General features: G+C 37.7%; 1 protein-coding gene across 3 annotated transcripts in view; it reads right to left on the bottom strand.

The window, feature by feature from the left end:
- Positions 1 to 25,534, bottom strand: part of PTEN (phosphatase and tensin homolog) — a 104,794-nt gene that overhangs the window by 58,679 nt on the left and 20,581 nt on the right. For all 3 annotated transcript variants that reach the window (XM_031015316.3, XM_019035118.4, XM_019035119.4), the window contains exon 2: positions 15,630 to 15,714. In XM_031015316.3, the coding sequence (XP_030871176.1) occupies positions 15,630 to 15,714 (85 nt within the window). The remainder of the gene's footprint in view (positions 1 to 15,629; positions 15,715 to 25,534) is intronic.

Raw genomic sequence — 25,534 nt, 5'->3', positions numbered from 1 at the left:
TAACTAATGGGTACTAGGCTTAATACCTGGGTGATGAAATAATCTATACAACAGAACACCCTGACACAAATTTACCTATGTAATAAACCTGCACATGCACCCCTAAACTTAAAAGTTAAAAAAAAAAATCCATCCTAAAACTCACAAAGGGCCCTGACGGGCCAAAACCATCTTGAAATATAAGAAGTTGGGGCCATGCACGGTGGCTCATACCAGTAATCGCAACAATTTGGGACACTGAGGAGGGCAGATTGCTTGGGCTCAGGAGTTCGAGACCCGCCTGGGCAATACGGCAAAACCCTGTCTCTACAAGAAATACAAAAATTAGTTGAGCATGGTGGTATGTGCCTACAATCCCAGCTACTCAGGAGGCTGAGGTGGGAGGATTGCTTGAACCTCAGATGTGGAGGTTGCAGTGAGCTAAGATTGTGCCACTGCACTCCAGCCTGGGCAACAGAGCCAGACGCTATTTCAAAAAATAAGTAAATAAATAAATACACAAGACATATACTTCCTGGTTTCAAATTTTACTATAAAGCTACAGTACTAAAATTAGGGTGGTCCTGGCATAAAAAAACAAACATATAGTCCAACAGAACAGTCGAGAGAGCCCAAAAATAAACCCTTGCATCTATTGTCAAATAATTTTCAACAAGAGTGCCAAGACTATTCAATGGGGAAAAAGACACTCTTTTCAACAAATAATGCTGGGAAAACTGGATATTCACATCCAAAAGTGTGAAGCTGGACTCTTACATAACATTATATACAAAATTTAACTCAAAATGGATCAAACACCTAAATGTGAGAGCTAAAACTATAAAAACCTTCAGGAGAAAACATGGGGGAAAGTTTCATCGTATGAATTTGGCAATTATTTCTTGAATGTGACACCAAAGGTACAGGCAACAAAAGAAAACAGACAAGTTGGATTTCTTCAAGCTAAATAGCTCCTGTACAGCAAAGGAAACAATCAACAGAGTGAAAAAGCAACCCATTCTTTATGGGAGAAAATATTTGCAAATAACGTATCCAATAAGGGATTAATATTCAGAGAATACAAAGAACTTCTTTTTCTTTTTTTTGAGACAGAGTCTCGCTCTGTCACCCAGGCTGAGTGCAGTGGCACAATCTCAGCTCACTGCAACCCCCCCACCTTCCGGGTTCAAGCGACTCTCCTGCCTCAGCCTCCCCAACAGCTGGGACTACAGGCGTGCGCCATCACGCCCGACCACACCAGCTAATTTTTGTATTTTTAGTAGAGATGGGGTTTCACTATACCAGCCAGTCTGGTCTTGAACTCCTACCTCGTGATCCACCTGCCTCGGCCTCCCAAAGGCACGAGCCACCATGCCCAGCCAGAGTATACAAAGAACTTCTAAAACACAATTTAAAAATCCCAAACTACTCAATTCATAAATGGGCAAAAGGCTTGAAGAGACATCATTGCTCCAAAGCTGATATACAAATGACCAAATAAGCATGTGCAAATGTTCAATATCGCTGATCATTAGGAAAATGCAAATTAAAACCACAATGAGACTTCACACCCATTAGGATGGCTATTATTAAAAAAAAAACGTAAACAAAACAACACGATGGTGAGGATGTGGCAAATTCGGAACCCTAGTGTATTGCTGGTGGTAATGTAAAATTGGGCAGCCAGTATATCAAACAGTATGGTGGTTTCTCAAAAATTTAAATATAGAATTACCATTCAATCCAGCAATCTCACTTTTGGGTACATATCCAAAAGAAATGAAAGCAGATACTCAAACAGGTATTTATATACCCATATTCATAGCAGCATTATTCACAACAGCCAAAAGTGTCTATTGATGAATAAATGGATAAAATATGGTATATACATACAATGGAACATTATTCAGCCTTTTAAAAGGAAGGAAATGCTAACAAGTGCTACAACATGGATGAACCTTGAAGACAGTTAGTGAAATAAGCCAGTTACAAAAAGATATCGTGTGATTCCGCTTATACGAGGTACCTAGAATAGTCAAAAAGATAGAGATGAAAGTAGAACAATGGTTGGTACTAACAGGAGGAGCAATGAGGAGTTATTATTTAATGGGTATGGTATGTCAGTGTGGGATAATGAAAAAGTTCTAGAGATGGACAGTGGTGACAATTGCACAACAATGTAAATGTACTGAATGCTAGATGTTAATGCTACTGAACTGTATGTTTTTTATATATATATATATACACACACATACACACGCACACACACACATATATATAAAATATATTATCACAGTAACAAAATTACTCATCTCTGGCCCTATTTATCTTCAAACCTTTATTCCTGCTTCTCCCCAGATGCAATCACCCTCAACTACTCTGATTCTTTTTCCTCCTATTTAATTAGGTATTTTAAAACATTATTCTTAATACTGCTTCTTACAGATTTATTAACTACAGATGTCCTGCCATGGTAAAGGAGACTTACAAAACTAGCAGTATTCCATATATGTTTCACTTATCTTAATTCCCCTAAAATAGCAACATCACAATTTTGGGTTAACTCAAACAACCAATGCTAATAATTGTTTCCTTTTTCTAATTTGCTCAGTTTTGCAAGAATCCATTACATTTTTCTCCAAATATTTCAACATCCATCTATCAGTTTGATTATTTTCCCGGAAGTTCTAATCTCCTGCTCCAAGCAAAACTGGTAACTTTTCAGCTTGTGTCACAGCTGTCATCCTGGGACTTTCTTCTTTGTTGCTTCTGAGTGGGATTCTCTGTTTACTGAAGCTCTTTTATTTCCTTTCTTGGTTTATTCCCTTGTTTTGTTGAACCACATCTTCTGATAATGTCCAAAAAAAATGTTCTTCATGAGCACATTTTTTTAGTCCTTGAGTTTTTCCCCCTACTTTCACACTTGATTGATGGTTTAACTGGATACAGAATTCTAGGCTGAATGCAGAACTTTCAAGATGATGTTTTACCACCTTCTACCTTCAATTCTACTGCCAACAAGTTAGATGCTATTCATATTCCTAATCCCTCCTAAGTGATTGTAAAAAGTTTTTAGATATTCTCTTTATTTCTGGTGTCCTAAAACAAATTTCATAATAATTTGCCTAGTATAGGGTTTCTTTTATTGTGCTTGGCACTATGTAGGTCTTTTCAATCTGGATGTTTCTCTCCTTTGTTTTCTCTTTATGAATCCTGTTAATTAGAGACAAGATCTCTACAATGATCCTATAGCACATTTTAATTGATAAAATTAACATATAACACTACAACATTGTCTAAAGCAGTCTGTACATATACAAATAATGTAATAACTAACATATATAGGTCTAACTACTAATTCTATGAGTTATACAGAATCAAAGTCACAATCTCAAAAACAGATGAGAAATGACAATGAATAATCTGTTCATTGACAGAGACAGGTCGGACATTACACAACTCCAGCTGATTTTTGTCACGCAGGAATGTCAGCCAAGTGTTGGAAGATCCTTCGAAATTTCAAAAGCAGCTAGAAATATAGCTTTTTATGTGAGGTCTCAATTTTTAAATATAGGTAATGTATTTCAATTTTAAACATGGTATGAATCAACAGTGTGAGGTCAAATAAAGAATATTAACAAGATTAGCCCAAGAGTTGTATACAAGATGATATGGTTCCTAAGGAAACAACTTCGGAATCTGACAGACCAGAACTCAACCTTCAGTCTCACTACTTACTAAAAGTAATGCTTGGGGAAGTTAACTTCTTTTAAACCATCTATGAAATGGGGATAGATTTACTGTAGAGATTTAGTAAGATTATATATATAAACTGGCTATACAACAGTTACACATGCAAATAAGTATGTAAATAAATGCCCAATAAATGTCACCTATTATTAACATACAAAAAAATGCATTGGTGTAGATAACATAAACACTGTCAAATCCACTAAGGAATTAAGACTAACAAAAGAAGTAGGAGGTGGCCGGAACAGTGGCTCACGCCTGTAATCCCAGCACTTTGGGAGGCCAAGGCAGGCAGATTACCTAAGGTCAGGAATTCAAGGCTAGCCTGGCCAACATGGTGAAACCACGTTTCTACTAAAAATACAAAAATTAGCCAGGCATGTGGCGCGTGCCTGTAGTCCCAGCTATGGGAGGCTGAGGCAGGAGAATTGCTTGAACCCGGGAGGCAGAGGCTGCAATGAGATGAGATCACCCCATTGCACTACAACCTGGGAAACAAACCAAGACCCCGTCTCAAGATTAAAAAAAAAAAAGCAAGAGGCACCCAGTAAGAACAGGGCTTTCTTTTGGGGTGATAAAATGTTTTGAAACTTGATAAAGGTAGAGGTAACATTGTGAAGGTAATAAATGCCACAGAATGTACACTTTCCGTGGTTAAAATGGTTAGCTGTTATGTGAATTTCACTTTATTAAAGAAAAAATGTGGGAAAAAGGAGGTAATATGAGAGAAGGAGTCAGAATATGCTAGAAACAGAGAATGAAACTGATCATTCTTTCCTCTTTTGAAGCCTGCCTATAAATAATATCTCTTTAACTCCTTTTTTAAACTGAATAGCCAATACTGATGTTAGGGCAACAAATACTTCCTTTTTATTGAAAATCAACATACAACTAAGGTTGATAGACTGAGAGATCAACATATTTCAAATATTTCAAAAGAATATTTGAGACTGGGAGTGGAGGCTCACGCCTGTAATCCCAGCACTTTGGGAGGCTGAGACAGGTGGACTGCTTGAGTTCAGGAGTTCGAGACCAGCCTGGAAAACATGGCGAAACTCTGCCTCTACTAAAAATAGAAAAATTAGCCATGTACGGTGACACACGCCTGTGGTCCCAGCTACTTGAGACGATGAGGTGGGAGGATCGCTGGAGCCCAGAAGTCGAGGTGAACCATGATCACAGCACCACCGTACTCCAGCCTGAGTGACCGCGCGAGACTCTGTCTCAAAAAAAAGGGGGCGAGGGGGTGCTCTTGAATCTATTACACAGCTGCTTATACATGGGGGAAAAAGCTCACAGTGAACAAGACAATAAATAAATCTTTTTCAAAAACCACTATATATCAGAAGACTGTACTCTAAAAGCATTTCCTTATAATATAGGACTCATGCCACCAACAAAGAAAAGAAAAAGGAGGTAGAGGGAAAGGGAAAGAACAGAAAAGGAAAAGAAAAGCATCATACTAGAATCTCACTCTTGGGAGATTTACAATGCATAGTGGCATATTAAAGGTTCTGCAGTGAGAAAGACAGTTCACCTCTATTAAACCTCCATTCTCCAGATTTATAAGAAACAGAACAATTCTTAAGTTATGCCTCTTAAACACATGAAGCACCAATTTTGTTAAAGACTGCCTAGATTTACACCAAATAACATAAATTGAAAAACTTCAGTATCAGCTTGAGGGATGAGATTAACATACATATTGGCCGGGTGCAGTGGCTCATGCCTGTAATCCCAGCACTTTGGGAGGCTGAGGCAGGCGGATCGCTTGAGCGCAGGAGGTTGAGACCAGCCTGGGAAAAACGGCGAAACCCCATCTCTACAAAAAACACAAAAATTAGCCAGGCCTGGTGATGCATGCCTGTGGTCCCAGCAACTTGGGAGGCTGAGGTGGGAGGATCACTTGAGCCCAGAAGGCAGAGGTTGCAGTGAGCCGTGATCATGCCTCTGCACCCCAGCCTGGGTGACAGAGCAAGAAACTGCCTTAAAAAAAAAAAAAAAAAAAAAAAAAGGTGGCATTCCAAGATGGTCAAATAGGAACAGCTCCTGTCTGCAGCTCCCAGCATGATCCACGCGGAAGACAGGTGATTTCTGCATTTCCAACTGAGGTACCTGGTTCTTCTCACTGGGACTGGTTGGAAAGTGGGTGCAGCCCACGGAGGGTGAGCCGAAGCAGGGCGGGGCATTGCCTCACACAGGAAGCGCAAGTGGTCGGGGGATGTCCCTTTCCAAGCCAAGGGAAGCTGTGAAACACTATACCGGGAAAATTGGGACACTGCCACCCAAATACTGTGCTTTTCCAACGGTCTTAGCAAATGGCACAACAGGAGATTATATCCCGTGCCTGGCTCAGCAGGTCCTGCGCCCACAGAGCCTTGCTCACTGCTAGCGCAGCAGTTCCAAATTGAACTTCAAGGCAGCAGCCTGGCTGGGGGAGGGGCGTCCATCATTGCTGAGGCTTGAGTAGGTAAACAAAGTGGTTGGGAAGCTCCAACTGGGTGGAGCCCACCACAGCTCAAGGAGGCCTGCCTGCCTCTGTAGACTCCACCTCTGGAGGCAGGGCATAGCTGAACAAAAGCCAGCAGAAACTTCCTCAGACTTAAACATCCCTCTCTGACAGCTCTGAAGAGAGCAGTAGTTCTACCAGCACAGTGTTTGAGCTCTGAGAACGGACAGACTGCCTCCTCAAGTGGGTCCCTGACCCCCTTGTAGCCTAACTGGGAGACACCTCCCAGTAGGGGCCGACTGACACCTCATACAGCCAGGTGCCCCCTGAGACAAAGCTTCCAGAGGAAGGCTCAGGTAGCAATATTTGCTGTTCTGCAATATTTGCTGTTCTGCAGCCTCCGCTGGTGATACCCAGGCAAACAGTGTCTGGAGTGGACCTCCAGCAAACTCCAACAGACCTACAGCTGAGGGACCTGACTGTTAGAAGGAAAACTAACAAACAGAAAGGAATAGCATCAACATTAACAAAAAGGACATCCGCACCAAAACCCCATCTGTAGGTCACCATAATCAAAGACCAAAGGTAGATAAAACCACAAAGATGGGGAGAAAACAGAGCAGAAAAGCTGAAAATTCTAAAACCCAGAGCGCCTCTTCTCCTCCAAAGGATCACAGCTCCTCACCAGCAATGGAACAAAGCTGGATGAAGAATGACTTTGACGAGTTGACAGAAGTAGGCTTCAGAAGGTCAGTAGTAACAAACTTCTCCCAGCTAAAGGAGGATGTTCAAACCCATTGCAAGGAAGCTAAAAACCTTGAAAAAAGATTAGACAAATGGCTAACTAGAATAAACAGTGTACAGAAGACCATAAATGACCTGATGGAGCTGAAAATCATGGCTCGAGAACTACATGACGCATGCACAAGCTTCAGCAGCCGATTCTATCAAGTGGAAGAAAGGGTATCAGTGATTGAAGATCAAATGAATGAAATGAAATGAGAAGAGAAGTTTAGAGAAAAAACAGTAAAAAGAAATGAACAAAGCCTCGAAGAAATATGGGACTATGTGAAAAGACCAAATCTACGTTTGATTGGTGTACTTGACAGTGACGGGGAGAATGGAACCAAGCTGGAAAACACTCTTCAGGATATTACCCAGAAGAACTTCCCCAACATAGCAAGGCAGGCCAACATTCAAATTCAGGGAATACAGAGACCACCACAAAGATACTCCTAGAGAAGAGCAACCCCAAGACACATAATTGTTAGATTCACCAACATGGAAATGCAGGAAAAAATGTAAAGGGCAGCCAGAGAGAAAGGTCGGGTTACCCACAAAGGGAAGCCCATCAGACTAACAGCAGATCTCTCGGCTGAAACTTTACAAGCCAGAAGAGAGTGGGGGCCAATATTCTACATTCTTAAAGAAAAGAATTTTCAACCCAGAATTTCATATCCAGCCAAACTAAGCTTCATAAGGGAAGGAGAAATAAAAACCTTTACAGACAAGCAAATGCTGAGAGATTTTGTCACTACCAGGCCTGCCTTACAAGAGCTCCTGAAGGAAGCACTAAACATGGAAAGGAACAACTGGTATCAGCCACTGCAAAAACATGGCAAATTGTAAAGACCATCGATGCTAGGAAGAAACTACATCAACTAATCGGCAAAATAACCAGCTAACATCACAATGACAGGATCAAATTCACACCTAATAATATTAACCTTAAATGTAAATGGGGTAAATGCCCCAATTAAAAGACAAAGACTGGCAAACTGGATAAACAGTCAAGACCCATCAGTGTGCTGTATTCAGGAGATGTATCTCACGTGCAGACACACACACAGGCTCAAAATAAAGGGATGGAGGAAGATCTACCAAGCAAATGGAAAGCAAGAAAAAGCGGGGGTTGCAATCCTAGTCTCTAATAAAACAAACTGTAAACCAACAAAGATCAAAAGAGACAAAGAAGGGCATTACATAATGGTAAAGGGATCAATTCAACAAGAAGAGCTAACTATCCTAAATATATATACACCCAATACAGGAGCACCTAGATTCATAAAGCAAGTCCTGAGTGACCTACAAAGAGACTTACACTCCCACACAGTTAATATCGGGAGATTTTAACACCCCACTGTCAATATGAGACAGATCAACGAGACAGAAGGTTAACAAGGATATCCAGGATTTGAACTCAGCTCTGCACCAAGCAGACCTAATAGACATCTACAGAACTCTCCATCCCAAATCAACAGAATATACATTCTTCTCAGCACCGCATCACACTTATTCCAAAATTGACCACATAGTTGGAAGTAAAGCACTCACTCCTCAGCAAATGTAAAAGAACAAAAATCACAACAAACTGTCTCTCAGACCACAGCGCAATCAAATTAGAACTCAGGATTAAGAAACTCACTCAAAACTGCTCAACTACATGGAAACTGATCAACCTGCTCCTGAATGACTACTGGGTAAATAACAAAATGAAGGCAGAAATAAAGATGTTCTTTGAAACCAATGAGAACAAAGACACAACGTACCAGAATCTCTGGGACACATTTAAAGCAGTGTATACAGGGAAATTTATAGCACTAAATGCCCACAAGAGAAAGCAGGAAAGATCTAAAATCAACACCCTAATATCACAATTAAAACAACTAGAGATGCAAGAGCAAACAAATTCAAAAGCTAGCAGAAAGCAAGAAATAACTAAGATCAGAGCAGAATTGAAGGAGATAGGACACAAAAAACCCTTCAAAAAAAATCAATGAATCCAGGAGCTGGTTTTTTTAAAAAACAAATTTTTTTTAAAAAACAAAACTGATATACTGCTAGCAAGACTAATAAAGAAGAGAGAAGAATCAAATAGATGCAATAAAAAATGATAAAGGGGATATCACCACTGATCCCACAGAAATATAAACTACCATCAGAGAATACTATAAACACCTCTACGCAAATAAACTAGAAAATCTAGAAGAAATGGATAAATTCCTGGACATATACACCCTCCCAAGACTAAACCAGGAAGAAGTTGAATCCCTGAATAGACCAGTAACAGGCTCTGAAATTGAGGCAATAATTAATAGCCTACCAACCGAAAAAAGTCCAGGACCAGACAGATTCACAGCCGAATTCTACCAGAGGTAAAAAGACGAGCTGGTACCATTCCTTCTGAAACTATTCCAATTCATAGAAAAAGAGGGAATCCTCCCTAACTCATTTTAGGAGGCCAGCACCATCCCGATACCAAAGCCTGGCAGAGACACAACTAAAAAAGAGAATTAGACCAATACCCCTGATGAACATCGATGCAAAAATCCTCAATAAAATATTGGCAAACCGAATCCAGCAGCACATCAAAAAGCTTACCCACCAAGATCAAGTTGGCTTCATCCCTGGGATGCAAGGCTGGTTCAACATATGCAAATCAATAAACATAATCCATCACATAAACAGAACCAAAGACAAAAAACCACATGATTATCTCAATAGATGCAGAAAAGGCCTTTGATAAAATTCAACAGCCCTTCATGCTAAAAACTCTCAATAAATTAGGTATTGATGGAACGTATCTCAAAATAATAAGAGCTATTTATGACAAACCCACAGCCAGTAACATACTGAATGGGCAAAAACTGGAAGCATTCCCTTTGAAAACTGGCACAAGACAGGGACGCCCTCTCTCACCACTCCTATTCAACGTAGTGTTGGAAGTTCTGGCCAGGGCAATCAGGCATGAGAAAGAAATAAAGGGTATTCAATTAGGAAAAGAGGAAGTCAAATTGTCCCTGTTTGCAGATGTCATGATTGTATATTTAGAAAGCCCCATTGTCTCAGCCCAAAATCTCCTTCAGCTGATAAGCAACTTCAGCAAAGTCTCAGGATACAAAATCAATGTGCAAAAATCACAAGCATTCTTATACACCAATAACAGACAGAGAGCCAAATCATGAGTGAACTCCCACTCACAACTGCTACAAAGAGAATAAAATACCTAGGAATCCAACTTACAAGGGATGTGAAGGACCTCTTCAAGAACTACAAACCACTGCTCAACGAAATAAAAGAGGACACAAACAAATGGAAGAACATTCCATGCTCATGGGTAGGAAGAATCAATATCGTGAAAACGGCCACACTGCCCAAGGTAATTTATAGATACAATGCCATCCCCATCAAGCTACCAATAAATTTATTCACAGAATTGGAAAAAACTACTTTAAAGTTCATATGGAGCCAAAAAAGAGCCCGCACTGCCAAGACAATCCTAAGCAGAAAGAAAAAAGCTGGAGGCATCACGCTACCTGACTTCAACCTATACTACAAGGCTACAGTAACCAAAACAGCATGGTACTGGTACCAAAACAGAGATATAGACCAATGGAACAGAACAGAGCCCTCAGAAATAACATGACACATCTACAACCATCTGATCTTTGACAAACCTGACAAAAACAAGAAATGGGGAAAGGGTTCCCTAGTTAATAAATGGTGCTGGGAAAACTGGCTAGTCATATGTAGAAAGCTAAAATTGGATCATTTCCTTACGCCTTACACAAAAATTAATTCAAGATGGATTAAAGACTTAAATGTTAAAGACTTAAATGTAGACCTAAAACCATAAAAACCCTAGAAGCAAACCTAGGCAATACCATTCAGGACATAGGCATGGGCAAGGACTTCATGACTAAAACACCAAAAGCAATGGCAACAAAAGCCAAAATAGTCAAATGGGATCTAATTAAACTCAAGAGCTTCTGCACAGCAAAAGAAACTACCATCAGAGTGGACAGGCAACCTATAGAATGGAAGAAAATTTTTGCAATCTACCCATCTGACAAATGGTTAATATCCAGAATCTACAAAGAACTTAAACAAATTTACAGGAAAAAATCAAACAACCCCATCAAAAAGTGGGCAAAGGATATGAACAGACACTTTCCAAAAGAAGACATTTATAGACATTTATGCAGCCAACAGACACATGAAAAAATGCTCATCATCACTGGCCATCAGAGAAATGCAAATCAAAACTACAATGAGATACCATCTCACACCAGTTAGAATGGCGATCATTAAAAAGTCAGGAAACAACAGGTGCTGGAGAGGATGTGCAGAAACAGGAACACTTTTACACTGTTGGTGGGACTGTAAACTAGTTCAACCATTATGGAAGACAGTGTGGCAACTCCTCAGGGATCTAGAACTAGAAATACCATTTGACCCAGCAATCCCATTACTGGGTATATATCCAAAGGATTATAAATCATGCTACTATAAAGACACATGCATACGTATGTTTACTGCAGCACTATTCACAATAGCAAAGAATTAGAACCAACCCAAATGTCCGTCAATGATTGACTGGATTAAGAAAATGTGGCACATATACACCATGGAGTACTATGCAGCCATAAAAAAGGATGAGCTTCACATCCTTTGTAGGGACACAGATGAAACTGGAAACCATCATTCTGAGCAAACTATCGCAAGGACAGAAAACCAAACACCGCATGTTCTCACTCACAGGTGGCAACTGAACAATGAGAACACTTGGACACAGGGCGGGGAACATCACACACCGGGGCCTGTCCTGGGGTGGGGGTTTGGGAGAGGGATAACATTAGGAGAAATACCTAATGTAAATGACGAGTTAATGGGTGCAGCAAACCAACACGGCACATGTATACATACGTAACGAATCTGTAAGTTGTGCACATGTACCCTATTACTTAAAGTATAATAAAAAAAGATTAACATACATATTACAGAATAATCAATTATCTGAATAAAACACTGTTTCATATTACCAGCATGTCAGGACAAGAGCTTAGCAGCAAGAAAGGAGGAAAACAGCAGTAGTAAGAGGAAAAGAAGAAAAAAACAATTTGGGAATAGTTAGCTTCTATGAGATGTGGCTTTCTTACTGTCAATTCCAAATGCTATATATATAAGCAAAACTGTTGCAATCAAGATAGTAAAAAACAGCAACAATAACAACAACAATAAAAAAGAGTAAAAAAATTACAGCTTGGTTCACTTTTCCCTCACTTTCTTTTGGCTTATTTTTTACATTAATTCCCAATCGTAGGAGGTAACCTCAAAAGGAGAAGTTAAATATTTGTCTCAAAAGGACTCTGAGTACCTCAAGTATAAAACTTCACATTTCCATAACAAATCATATCCCTCAAAGTTAAATAATACTGATCAATTTAGCCAGGCGTGGCGGCTCACGCCTGTAATTCCAGAGGCCGAGACAGATGGATCACCCGAGGTCAGGAGTTTGAGACCAGACTGGCCAACAAGGTAAAACCCCATCTCTACCACAAATACAAAAATTAGCTGGGCGTGGGGGCGGGCATCTATAATCCCAGCTGCTCCGCAGGCTGAGGCAGGAGAATCGCTTGAACCCAGGAGGCAGAGGTTGCAGTGAGCTGAGATGGCACCACTGCACTCCAGCCTGGGCGACAAGAGTGAGACTCCGTCTCAAAAAAAAAAAAAAAAAAAAAAATACTGAGCAATGTAAGCCTGAAGGCATTTGCAATCTGAGTTTATTTTAGTCAAAGCAATGATGTAGTACAACAATAACAAAGTCTAATCTCTGCAGAGTATTTTCCGTTTGGGGAAAAATCACAGGAAAAATATGCAGTATAAGAGAAAAGGAAAATTTTAAATATTCTTTGGGCATTCTAATAGAGAGGGCAAACAAAAATCCAACTGAAAATACTTTTGTTAACAGAAAAATTAAGTATACAAAAATTTTAAAAACATTTTTCACTGTGACACTATCATCTTTGAACCACAAAAGTAATCACTACTGATTACTAATATCCTCAATATAATGTGAACCAATCAAGGAAATTAATCACTTAGGTACTAGGCACAGCCATTCTCTTGGAGACTTTAATCCTAACAGGCAAATTACTTAGGAATTATTTATTTCCATTTCAGTTGATAGAAAAAAACAATACCTTTATTTCTGGTCACTGTTCATCCTTTCTCTCATAAAAGAAGAGGAGGGGCCTGGGCAATAGAGGCTATCAAAGCTTTATTGGCCAATTATCCCCCAATCAAAAAAGAATGAGACAAAGGAAACAAGGACAGCATAGCTATTATATTCAGCAGATAATTCTTCATGTTGACATGCTATTAATAGTATCATAAGAGGTGACAAGATCCATCGGCTAAAAGAACCACTGGCTAAATATTAATCGGGATACATAAAACATTTTTTTTAGAAACGGCATATTTGAAGAAATCACATGGCTAGACAAAACAAACTAGATAGATTGTGAAGCTAGATAGACTAAACCTCAGTCTTGATTACTAATTACAAGCTGAATGTGTAAATCTTTTCCTTCAGAGGCATAAAGGTAAGAGTTATGAATCAAATGGAAGGACCAAAATGCTTCCCAATGAAGTATCTTCTTGGTGAAGTTATTGCAATCGAAGGTCTGAAAATCAGCTGTACAGGAACTTTATCAGTAACCTAAAAGATGATCAATCAGCCTCAGTGACTAACGACACTGAGAAGAGACCAACGTAAAAACTAGCACACCAGATTAATTTACCACAAAGATATTCTCACCATAATCAGAAAACCTGCCCTCTATTCAGAGTATTCACTCTTTTTTGGTATGAGTACTAATCTGGCTGGGTTGAATTAGTGCTTAGTTGAATACAGAATTAAAATAATGTGAAGTAGGTCATCTTGTGGGATATATCATGCAGGCCATAAGAGGCCTGATAAACACTTCTGTACCATAGGAGAGGATACACGTCTGGTGACTGTACTGCTCACTTCCCAGATTCACCATCTTCCTTAATTCAAAATGTATCTTTTTCTTTTTTCTATGGCTCATTGCTTTTTCTTTAGAAGTGTTATCACAAGCTATATCAACCTGCTGTTCCCATCAGCTTGCAATGTTAAGCATCCTTCTACTGTGCCCTGCCTAACTATGAGAAGATAAATTCATTTCTCTATTTTCAGCTTCTTAAACAGTCCTTCTGGCATCCCTATGTACCAGCTATAATTTTAATAGAAACTATAAAAACTAGGGGGATTTTTTGTAGTTTTTGTAGGTACAAAAATTTGATTTTCAATATAAATATTACAAAATTCTAAATGAACACAACTCAATACTACAGAAAATTGTAAATCTACTGTGGTTCAAAGCAAGTTGCTAAAACTTATGGCTAGCTCATGAAGAATGTAGGTTGTCTTATATACTTACACAACTATTATAAAAGGAGTCTACATCTGCATAATGCTTTATAAGTTACAAAGTACTTTCCCATCCATTTTAACATCTAATTGTCATAACCACCAAGTATTTAAATTGAAAGTCTCCAGGAAAGATACCAATGAAAGAGTGTAAAGGAAATCATCCAGAACTTAAACTTTTTTTTTAAGAGATGGGTTCTCGCTGTGTTACCCAGACTGGCCTCTACCCTCTACCTGGGGGTTCAAGCCAAGTGATCCTCCCACCTCAGCCTCCCAAGTAGCTGGGACTACAGGAGCACACCACAATGCTTGCCCTGAAATTTTAACTTTTAAAGCCATTAAGGTTCTTACTGACAATTTACAGTTGATTTATTAATACACATATATTTTTGCTCTGAAATTAGCAAATATGTTAAGACTATTTGCACATCAGACGTGAGTTCCTTTCATAAAATACGCCACGAATTCTTAAGGTTCCTACTGACAATTTACAGTTAATTTATTCATACATATATATTTTTGCTCTGAAATTAGAAAATATGTTAAGACTATTTGCACATCAGACACAAATTCCTCCTTTCATAAAATATGCCATGAATTCTTAAGACTGTATATTTTAAAAATAATATTTACATGGGCCTTGAGAAATAAATTGTTCTAAACTAAATGATAATCGCAGTTAGAAAATTATGCAAAATTATAAAACTGATTAGCCTTGGTACACCCAGCGATTCCTTTCTATATCTCTTGTACCAACCAAATACTTCTTCAGGTAGTTGGTATACATATGCACAGTGGTACCTTAAAATTTGGTCTACATAAAAATATACAGTATTAGTCATCTACATCTTAGTGTGAATAAATTTAACTGAATAAATCCACTCTAGGATTTTAAGCCTAATCCCCAATTATGAAATAAGACAAAAATCACACTGTAATGGAATCCAGGTATTAAACCTGGTGACCGGCATTTTATGGAGTCCAGGAAATGATATCACATAAGTACCTGATTATGTATAAGGTCAGTTCTTATCAAATGAACTGTATCCCCCTGAAGTCCATTAGGTACGGTAAGCCAAAAAATGATTATAGAGCACTACAATAAAGTTTACATCACAAAGTATCTTTTTCTGTGGTTTAGAAATCTTTTCTAAATGAAAATACAACATGAATATAAACATCAATATTTGAAATAGAAAATCAAAGCATTCTTACCTTACTACATCATCAATATTGTTCCTGTATACGCCTTCAAGTCTTTCTGCAGGAAATCCCATAGCAATAATGTTTGGATAAATATCTGAGTACTTTAGTTAAGGAAAGAAATATTTGAAATATGCAGCAATCAAACTAAAAGCATACATTTTAAAACATTAGCTAGTTATGAAAAGAAAGCTTTCCCCACTATAGCTGGAGTAATAAAAGGTGGTCAATGTATTTATGTATAACCATTTATGTGTAATACTGGTAAAGATAAAAGGTAACTTCCACATTGACAGTATTCAGGTATATGAGAGAAACGGAAACTCATGGTTTATAAATCACAGAACTAAAGTACTTTATGTCAAAAACCAAAAATCAAAACAAAACCCCAAAATTGGCACCTGCCTGAAAAGACAAGAGTTCAACTTCTAATTTTTCATGGCTAAAAAAGGCAACACGTTATAGAAAAAAGAAGACACAGTGAAAATCTGGAAGTCAGATTTAAGAGCTGACTATGTCTCTAACTAGTTGTGTAATTTGGACAAGTCACTTAACCTTTCTAGACTGCAATTTCCTATTCTACATGATAATTAGACTCAAAGAGATTACTACTAAGGTTTCTTCCAGCCCTTGCTATCTATGACTTGATAATACTGAACTGAGGTAGAAACTTCATTTATTATTACTTTCAATCAAACTACAGTTGGCCAATGAACAAAACCGGTTTGAGCTGTGTGGGACCACCTGTATGTGGACCTTCTTCCACCTCTGCCACCCATGAGACAGCAAGTCTGACCTTTCCTCTCTCTCCTACTCCTCGGCCTACTCAAAGTGAAGGCAATGAGGATGAAGACCTTTATGAGGATCCACTTCCACTTAATGAATAGTAAGTATATTTTCTCTTCTTTATGATTTTAATATTTTTCCTGCAGCTTACTTTATTATACAAATATGCTATCTGACACATATATAAAATATGTATTAATGAACATTATGTTATCAGTAAGACTTCTAGTCAAGTGTAGGCTAAATATTAAGTTTTGGGGAGTCAAAAGTTACATGTGAATTTTCAACTGCACAGGGGTAGGCACCCCTACCCTCCGTGTTGTTCAAGGGTCAACTGTCATGGATATTTAGCATGCCCATTATAGTGGATTATGTTACAGACTATAGCTAGCATAAAAACAAACCTCTACACTCAAGAACCATTTATAAACTATAAAAATCATCAACACTCTACGCTTTTATGATTCTTACCCACTCATCATACCAGCTCTCATTTTTTGAGGTACCTCAATCTAATCTCATGATTTTCTGACAGACCTTTCACACCAGCCCAGTCAATCTGCCTAACGCCTCCTTTCAAGACCAACTCCAATAATCTCTGCCCACTCACTTCTGGACTCATTTATCTTCCAAATAAAATTCAAAGTTGACCTAATCCAATGCCCTTTTTCTAGGTCTTTTTCTTTCTGCAGCTTTCACATGATTGAGTTGATTTCAGTAGTATTTTCAATCCAAAAATAATTATCAAGTTACTGAAAGCTATTATTTTAATAGTATAGTTTAAGAAAAGGTTATATGTATATGTTCTATCTATAAGATAACTATGTGCTAACTGGAGAGATCTACTGAATATTTGAAGGAAAAAACCCCACCCAATAGAGTATACTGGGTATATCTTTCGTATAGGGATGACAAAAAGAATGTTAACACATATATTTGCTTGAATGTCAACATCCTCAATACACATATGCATGCATGAGTGTTAAACAAGAAACTAATAAAAATGGCTGCTTCACAGAGAAAGGGAAGAAAAGGGGAAAAGCATAGCAAGAACAGGTAGCAGCAGGACTCCTGTGTATATCTTTATATATTTTTGATCTTAGAATAATATAAAGAAAAAAAAGACTAATAATCTCATAAATTGAACACTGCTAGAAACAAAACTGATTAAATGTCAAATTGGCACCCAGGAGAAAGAGAAAGGTTTTATTACAAGGGCTATTTGGACACTGCACTTTTACTGCACTTCTTGGTAGGAAGTATTCTAAGAACAAAAAAACACTAGGAAGAAACTTTAAACTTCTTTTGGTAGTTTTACTGACTCTAGTAATATCATTATTGATATCCTCAAACTATTTTTTTTTCTTTTTTTTTAAATAGAGACCAGGTCTTATGATGTGGCACAGGCTGGTCTCAAACTCCTGGGCTCAAGCCATCCTCCCACCTTGACCTCCCAAAGTGCCAGGATGACATGCATGAGCCACTACATCCAGCCTCCTCAAACTATTTTATCTTTTTTTTTTCCCCCTGAAACAGGGTCTCACTTTGTCACCCAGGCTGGAGTGTGGTGGCATGATCATGGCTCACTAGAGCCTTGACCTCCTGGGCTCAGGTGATCCTCCCACCTCAGCCTCCTGAGTAGCTGGGAATACAAGCACATGCCACCATGCCCAGCTAATTTTTTGTAAAGACAAGGTTTCATCATGTTGCCCAGGTTGGTCTTGAACTCCTGAGCTCAAGCAATCCACCTGCCTCAATCTCCCAAAGTGCTGGGATTACAGCGTGAGCCACTGCACCAGGACTATTTTCTTTATGTTGTAGAAATAAGCAAAGAAGTTATGCTAATGACTTTAAGGTTCATAATTTTAAGTGTAAGAAAACAGATAATATTGTAAAATCAAGAAATCATGTAAAAAACTAAAAATATCAGTACAAATTCATGTTTGTAAAAATCTGTTTTCTAGGTCTTTTCTCTGAAATGGCCTAAAAGCAACATCACTCTAGCAGTAATAAACATTCCTAGAACACAGATTTTCATCTCTAATATCATAATAAACTAAAAGGTACCAAACTCCTTGGAAAAAGACTTAATGCCAGGTCTGGAGTAGGGAAGGTACAGGTGAGCCTAGGATACCTTTTCATTCCAAGAGAAGGAAGAAGGCTTATAGAGATTAATGGCCTATATCAGATGGACATAGGAGGTGGTATAAAGGTCCAAATGACTAGCTGTGATAATCTGAGCATCAAAGAAAACATTTAAATGGTACTAACACCCTGAATTAAATTAAAGTCCTTGAGTCTATAAAGACACTCAAAAGAAAAAAGTTAAGGCCGGATATTGTTGCTCACGTCTGTAATCCTAGCACTTTGGGAGGCTGAGGTGGGTGGATTCCTTCAGCCCACGAGTTTGAGGCTAGGCTGGGCAATATGGCAAAACCCCATCTCTACAAAAAATACAAAAAAATTGGCTAGCCATGGTGGTGTACACCTTTAGTCCCAGGCTGAGGTGGGACAATCACCTGAGCCCAGGGAGACTGAGGCTTCGGTGTACCATGATTGCACCACAGCACACCAGCCTGGGCAACAGAGTAAGACCCCATCTTAAAAAAAAAAAAAAAAGTTGAAACAACTAAAAAATACCCTTTTTATTTATCATCTTTTGAGGTGGTTAATGGAATAGTTCTTCACTTTGAAAAATGGTAAAGAGTGAGATTTAAGTATTTATTTTGTCTTTCCTATAGAGACTGTATTTAAAGACAAACAAATAGTCCCATTTCACAAGTTCTATCTTATCAAAAAACATCAATTAATAATGTAAAACAATAGAATTTAAAGTCTTATTTTGCAAACCCTGATGAAATTACTGATATACTCAAAGATCAACAAATAGTGTTAAACCAATAGGTGAGTGGTTGATGAGAAAATGAACTTTCTTACAGCACCAAAATACTACTACCCAAAATACTTTCTAATGTAAAGAGATGAATATAATTGAACAATGGGCAGAAAAGACTGTCACTGTCCAATTTCAGTGGCCATCTCCTCATCATGAATCAAGTAAAGATCATGTAACTTCTGACATGCAATATAAAGGACACAGCATCATCTATGATGGTTAAGGATCTTCAACTCAAATCCACCAAGGATTCAGATACAAATTTCAATTTGCAGGAAATACATAGGATAAAACAAGCTAAATGACACTATGACACAGTAAACTGGACAAATTCAGACAGTTTGTAGGACATGACCCATTCTCTCTTCAACAAGCCAGTATCTTTAAGAAAAAAAAAAGGTGGGGGGGTGGTGGGAGGTGGGGGAAGCGGGAGGATGGGTTGCTGCCCTTGATTTTTAAAGATACAAGGTTCCTAACAGCCAATTTCATAGGTGCAATGCTGGCCTGGATACTGTTTTAACCAAACCAGCCATAAAGGACATTTTTGAGCTAATTGGAAACATTTTAATGTGATCCAGGCATTATACAAGATGAAAAGTTACTGAGATGGAAAAGTAGATGTAAATGACTAAAAAAGGCAGGTTTCAAAACAGAATGTACAATGTAATACCATTTGGATAAAAAGAATACGTATACATCCATATAGACATATATAGACAAAAGATTATAAAGTACTAAAAGTAATATATAGGTGGTAGCATGTATATTTTTTCTCATATTTGCTTGTTTTGTATCTTCTATTTTTGCCACAATGTACCTGTATCGTTTCTGTAACAAATGCTTAAAATTAGATGTTTTATAATTATCTATTTACTAATTGCCATGACAAAATGCTGTCTTGCCCTGTATGACTTAGAAAAAGCTCTGTATGCATTTTTTAATGCCAAATTTCTACCAAAAAATTATACTAATAAATGCATCTAAGATTTAAATTACTATGCCCCAAGAACATTTTTTGTCACTTTAGGAACATATAAATTCACCCTCAGCCTCAAAGGGTTTTTATTATAAAGATTCTAAAAGAAAACTATTAGGATTATCATTTTAACATCACAAATATTTGCTGTCATCTACTACTCTCACATAAGAAAGCTGCCCCAACTCTTAGCCAATCTGACATTTTTTAAAAAAACTGAGAAAAATAAATTTAAAGAATTAGAAGAAAGCAGCCTCACTTAAAAATGTAGCTGTTGTTCAATTATCAAAATGTATTGGGGTATTATATCCATTCATTTAAACAAAAAAAAAAAGCAGAAGACAGCAGAGGCCTAAAGTGAAATAATCTTAACTGAGTAATCTTAACTCCACCTTAGAAGACAAATGTAAGAAAATGGAAGACATCAGAAAAAATGAGGCACCAGAAGCAATGGCAGGGAACCCAAAGTGGTTATAGCTACCAATACTCTGGAATTCCTACTCAAAATTATAAATATATTTTGGCCAAAAAATATAAATTCAAATCATCTATGTTTTTTGAACAATGTAACTAAGAATATTTTATTAAAAGAAATAATTATTAGCACTAACAACCTTACCTAACCTAAACCATTAATTTCAGTGAGAATAGTATTAAGATTTTTATCCTTACAGATATGTACAGAAGTACAAAGCCCCTCCCTTGAAATGTGGTCATTCTAACCAGGGCTAAACTTGAATTTATCCTTGCACTATAAATACTAATTAATAATTAGTATTTAATGCCAGCCTGGGAGAACTTCAGGCTGATGTCTATTTTCTGCTGCTATACAATACCACAGACGGGGTAATTTATAAAGAAAAGAAGTTTATTTCACTCACAGTTCTAGAAGCTGAGAAGTCTAAGATCAAGGGGCTGCATGTGGTGAGAGTCTTCTGGATGCATCATAACATGGTAGAAGGCATCACATGGCAAAAGAGGGCATGAGCACATGATAGAGAAAAAGGGGGCCAAACTCCAGAGATAACTAACCCACACCTGCAATAATGGCATTAATCCATTAATGAAGGCAAAGCCCTTGTAATGTAACCACTTCTGAAAGGTTCCACCTCTTAATAATGCCACATGGCAATGAAGTTTCAACACGAGTTTTGAAGGAAACATCCAAACCATAGCATTCTGCTCCTGGGCCTCAAAACTCATGTCCTTCTCACCTACAAAATACATTCGTTTCATCCCAATAGACCCTGGGAAGCCCCACCTCCATGGCTTTGCTGGATTTAGCCCATGCAGCTTTCACAGGTTAGGGTCTCAAGCCTGAAGTTCTCCCAGGCTGGCACTGTATACTTGTAGCTCTACAGTTCTGAAGCTTTGGTGGTGGGCCTGCTGCCATGGCTCCATTATGCAATGCCCTAGTAGGGACTCTCTGTAGTGACTCCAACCCACATTTCCACTCTTCAGAGGCTCCAAGCCTGTGGCAAGTCTCTCCCAGACTATCCCCATCATCCTTTGAAATCCTGGTGGGGGTAGCCATGTCTCCCACAGCTCTTTCATCCTGTGAGCCTGCAGAATTAGCACCATATAGACGCTGCCAAGGTTTACCATTTGAGTACTCAGCAGTAGCCTAAACCACACTTGGGCCCCTCTGAACCAGACCTAGGACAGCCAAGGCCCACTGGGTTGAAATATGGGGAGCTGACATAGCCCTGGGCAGCAAGCTTGTGAAGGACCACCTGAGCCACAAACCATTCTGCCCTCCTAGAGCTCTGGGCCTGTGATGGGTCAGGCAGCCTCAAAGATCTCCAAAATGCCTCTGGGGTCTTTTTCCACTGTCTTGATAAATAGCCCTTGGGTCTCCTCTAGGAATATTAATCTCTTCAGCAAATGGTTCCTGGACCACACCCTTGGTTTGCTCTCCTAAACATACCTTTTGCATTCTTTACTATGGCCAGGCTGCAAATTTTCCAAGTATTTCCATTCTGCCTCTCTTTTAATTATAAATTCTGTCTTCAAGTCATTCCCTTCCCCCAGCTTAGTTTAAGTGGTTAAAAGTAGCCATCCAGTAACCTAAATGCTCTGCTGCTGAGTTATTTCTTCTGCAGCATATCCTAGTTCATTACTCTTAAATTCTGCATTCCATAAAGTCTTAAGATATGAACATAATTTCGCCAAGTTCTTTGCAACTATTTAACAAGGATGGCCTTTACTCCAGTGTCCAGTATCTTGTTCTTCATTTCTGAGATATCATCAGAATGACCTTTACCACTTATAGTTCTACCAACTTATGACAACTCTCTAAGAAGTTCCAGATTTTCCCTACAGCTCTCTTCTTCTGAATCCTCATCAGAATTGTCCTTAATGCTCTATTCTCAGCAATACAGGCTTTTTCTAGCCTGTTCATCCAAACTCTTCCATCCTTCTCTAGCCAGAACCCAAGCCATTTGAACATTTTCAGGTATTTGTTATGGCAACAATCACACTCTTGGTACCAGTTTTCTTAGTAAATTTTATGTTGCTTTACTAGAATACCACAAAACAGGTAGTTTAGAATGAACAGAAATGTATTTGGCTCACGGTTCTGGAGACTGGGAAGTCCAAGAGCATGGCATCAGCATCTGGCAAGGATCTTTGTGCTGAGTTACCACATGCAGAAGGTAAGGAAGCATGTGAGACAGAGGAGGGCAAACTCCCAAGATAACTCATCCACTACCATTCAAACAGCATTAATCCATTCATAAGGATAGAGATACCATTACCTAATCACCTCTTAAAGGTTCCATCTCTTAATACCATTACAATGGCAATTAAATTTCAACATGAGTTTTGTAAGAGACATTCAAAGCATAGCAGCAAACGTTGCAAAGGATTTAACTCATTTCAGACAAGTCTATAACTATACGTAAATGGGTGTTACATAATCATTAAAGTAAATTCAGCTGGCCCCCTCCTTCATTCACATAATCATTCAAACATATATTGAACGTTTTGTACAAGGGGCACTGAGAATATAAGGCTAAGTAAGCAAAGACTACTATCCTCAAGGCTTTCCTATTCTATTAGGGAAGACAGACACACAGACCTATAATTGTGCCAAAGGCCTGATTAGATAAAAAATAAGATAGCTTAAAAGTTAAAGAGGGAAGGATTAATTCTGTGGGGACACAGATAAACCTTCACCAAGTAGGTAATATATTAGATAATCCTTAAGAGTTAAGTCAGAAACCAGTAAACAGAGGAAGAAACAAGAGCAGTTAGAACATTCCAAGCAAAGGCTAAAGTAGACATATGGAAATACATAAAATATTCAGCAAAAAGCAAACAGTCCAGTGAAGCTTACACACAAAGCAACATGGAGAAGGCAGGACTGACAAAGTAAGGTCCAGCTTTAAGGATGCCACGGCAGCGAATTCAATTTAATCAGACAGATAAGGAGTCAAAGACCAGGATCACCATGGAAGACTTTGCGGAGCAGCAAGTCTCGTTCGTGAGCTATATGTTCCTTTAAATGGAGTCTAGGAATTCAATCTTTTTAAGGTTTCATTTTCTTCAGATTCTCACCTTCCTTACTGATAAAGTTTGAGATTTTACCCAAGACATCGGCATCCATCATAAGTTAGAAAGATGTAGACAACTAGTACCTGTTAAGTATCATGTACCAGACAGTATGCCAAATATATTCTCATTTAATCCTAACAATCCTAAATAGTATTACATTTCATAGACAAAGAAATTGAGAGTCAAAAAGACTGGGTAATTTGCCCAAGTTAGTAACTAGTAAGTTATAATTTGAACCCAGATTATATACGAAAGCCCAAAGCTTTTGACACCATACTGCCCAACGAGAGGAGATTAAGGTTTTTCTATTTCCAAATAAAAATATAAAACTTTCAAAGGAAACAGGTTCAAATAAGTGATTTACTAACCTGTAATTACATTTACTAATAAAATGTTAAAATTGAAAAAATTCCAAGACAGTATGAAAATTTACTGACATTTCCAAAAGTAATGCCAGCAACTACCTAAACAAGCACCAAATCTTGAGGCAAATATTTCTTATGCCACAAATTACACAAATAAACAAAATCTTTCTAATATACATTTATACTTCTCCATATATTATAAAATTTGACATTTTAGAAAAACTAAACAACATAAGAACTGAGGAATATATATACATATAATGATTTCTGATAGAAAACAGCCTTAACCTACACTTACCTGATATTCTTCTGAATGAGGGTTTAATATGAAATTTACATATAATGACATAAGTATTAAGCATAAAGATTTATAACAACCAGGTAACCAGAGGAAGATGAGTATTTCTGACATCTAGAGATCTACTTGCAGGCAGTACAGCATATTGGTTAATAACATACACTCTAGAACCAACTTGCTAGAACTTGAACCTCAGCTTAACTTATTGTGCAACCTTAGGCAAAATACATACTCTTTCTGTGCCTGCTTCCTAAGTAGAATGGGGCTAATAAAGGTACCTATCATATAAGGTTGCTATGAGGATTAAATGAGCTAATATATGAACAATGCTTAAAACATAGTGATAGCTGTCTCTCAACTGAACAAATGGTAATGCCTTATCCCATAAGACCCCACTGTAACTACTTTTCTTTCAACGACAGTGACTTGTGGAATAATCTAAACTTTCTAAAGAACATCAAAGCTTAACAAAAAGTTTTACTCTTTGAAATCCTTAATGTATCAATTTGCCTTTTAAGTATTTATTTTATTATAACTTAAGAACATATCTAAAATACAATCCCAAAAGAAAAAAACAGTGTCTCTGAGTTTTAGATTTGGGAACACTAAATTTTCAGTATGTGTTTGCTTATTTGTATTTTCCAATATTTCTATGATGATTACAAATTACTCATGTGATTTTAAAAATGCCATATGCTAGCATAGGTATGTATCCCTTATGATGAATGTCATCTTTTTATTTTATCAAATATGAATTTATAGTTAGCTATTATTCTTGGGTTAATAAACTAACATTTATTTTTAAAATAGAGCTTATGACTTTTACTATTTTAAAAGTAAACATGGCCAATATAGGAAATGAGAGAGAGAAATATAAAAGATACTAATACAAATCTAGTGTTCAATGTTAATATCTATTAAACTTCTTAGATTTCTATTTCCTTATAACTAATTTTTGATGGAAATAAAAATGTTGGTTACATAGTGATTACTGTATTATAAATACAATATATCCCATTACATTTTTCAAAAATTTATTGT

This window comes from Gorilla gorilla, chromosome 8, assembly GCF_029281585.2.
Source record: "Gorilla gorilla gorilla isolate KB3781 chromosome 8, NHGRI_mGorGor1-v2.1_pri, whole genome shotgun sequence".
In the NCBI taxonomy this organism is placed as follows: domain Eukaryota; kingdom Metazoa; phylum Chordata; class Mammalia; order Primates; family Hominidae; genus Gorilla; species Gorilla gorilla.
This window is presented reverse-complemented; position numbering and strand designations above follow the sequence as displayed.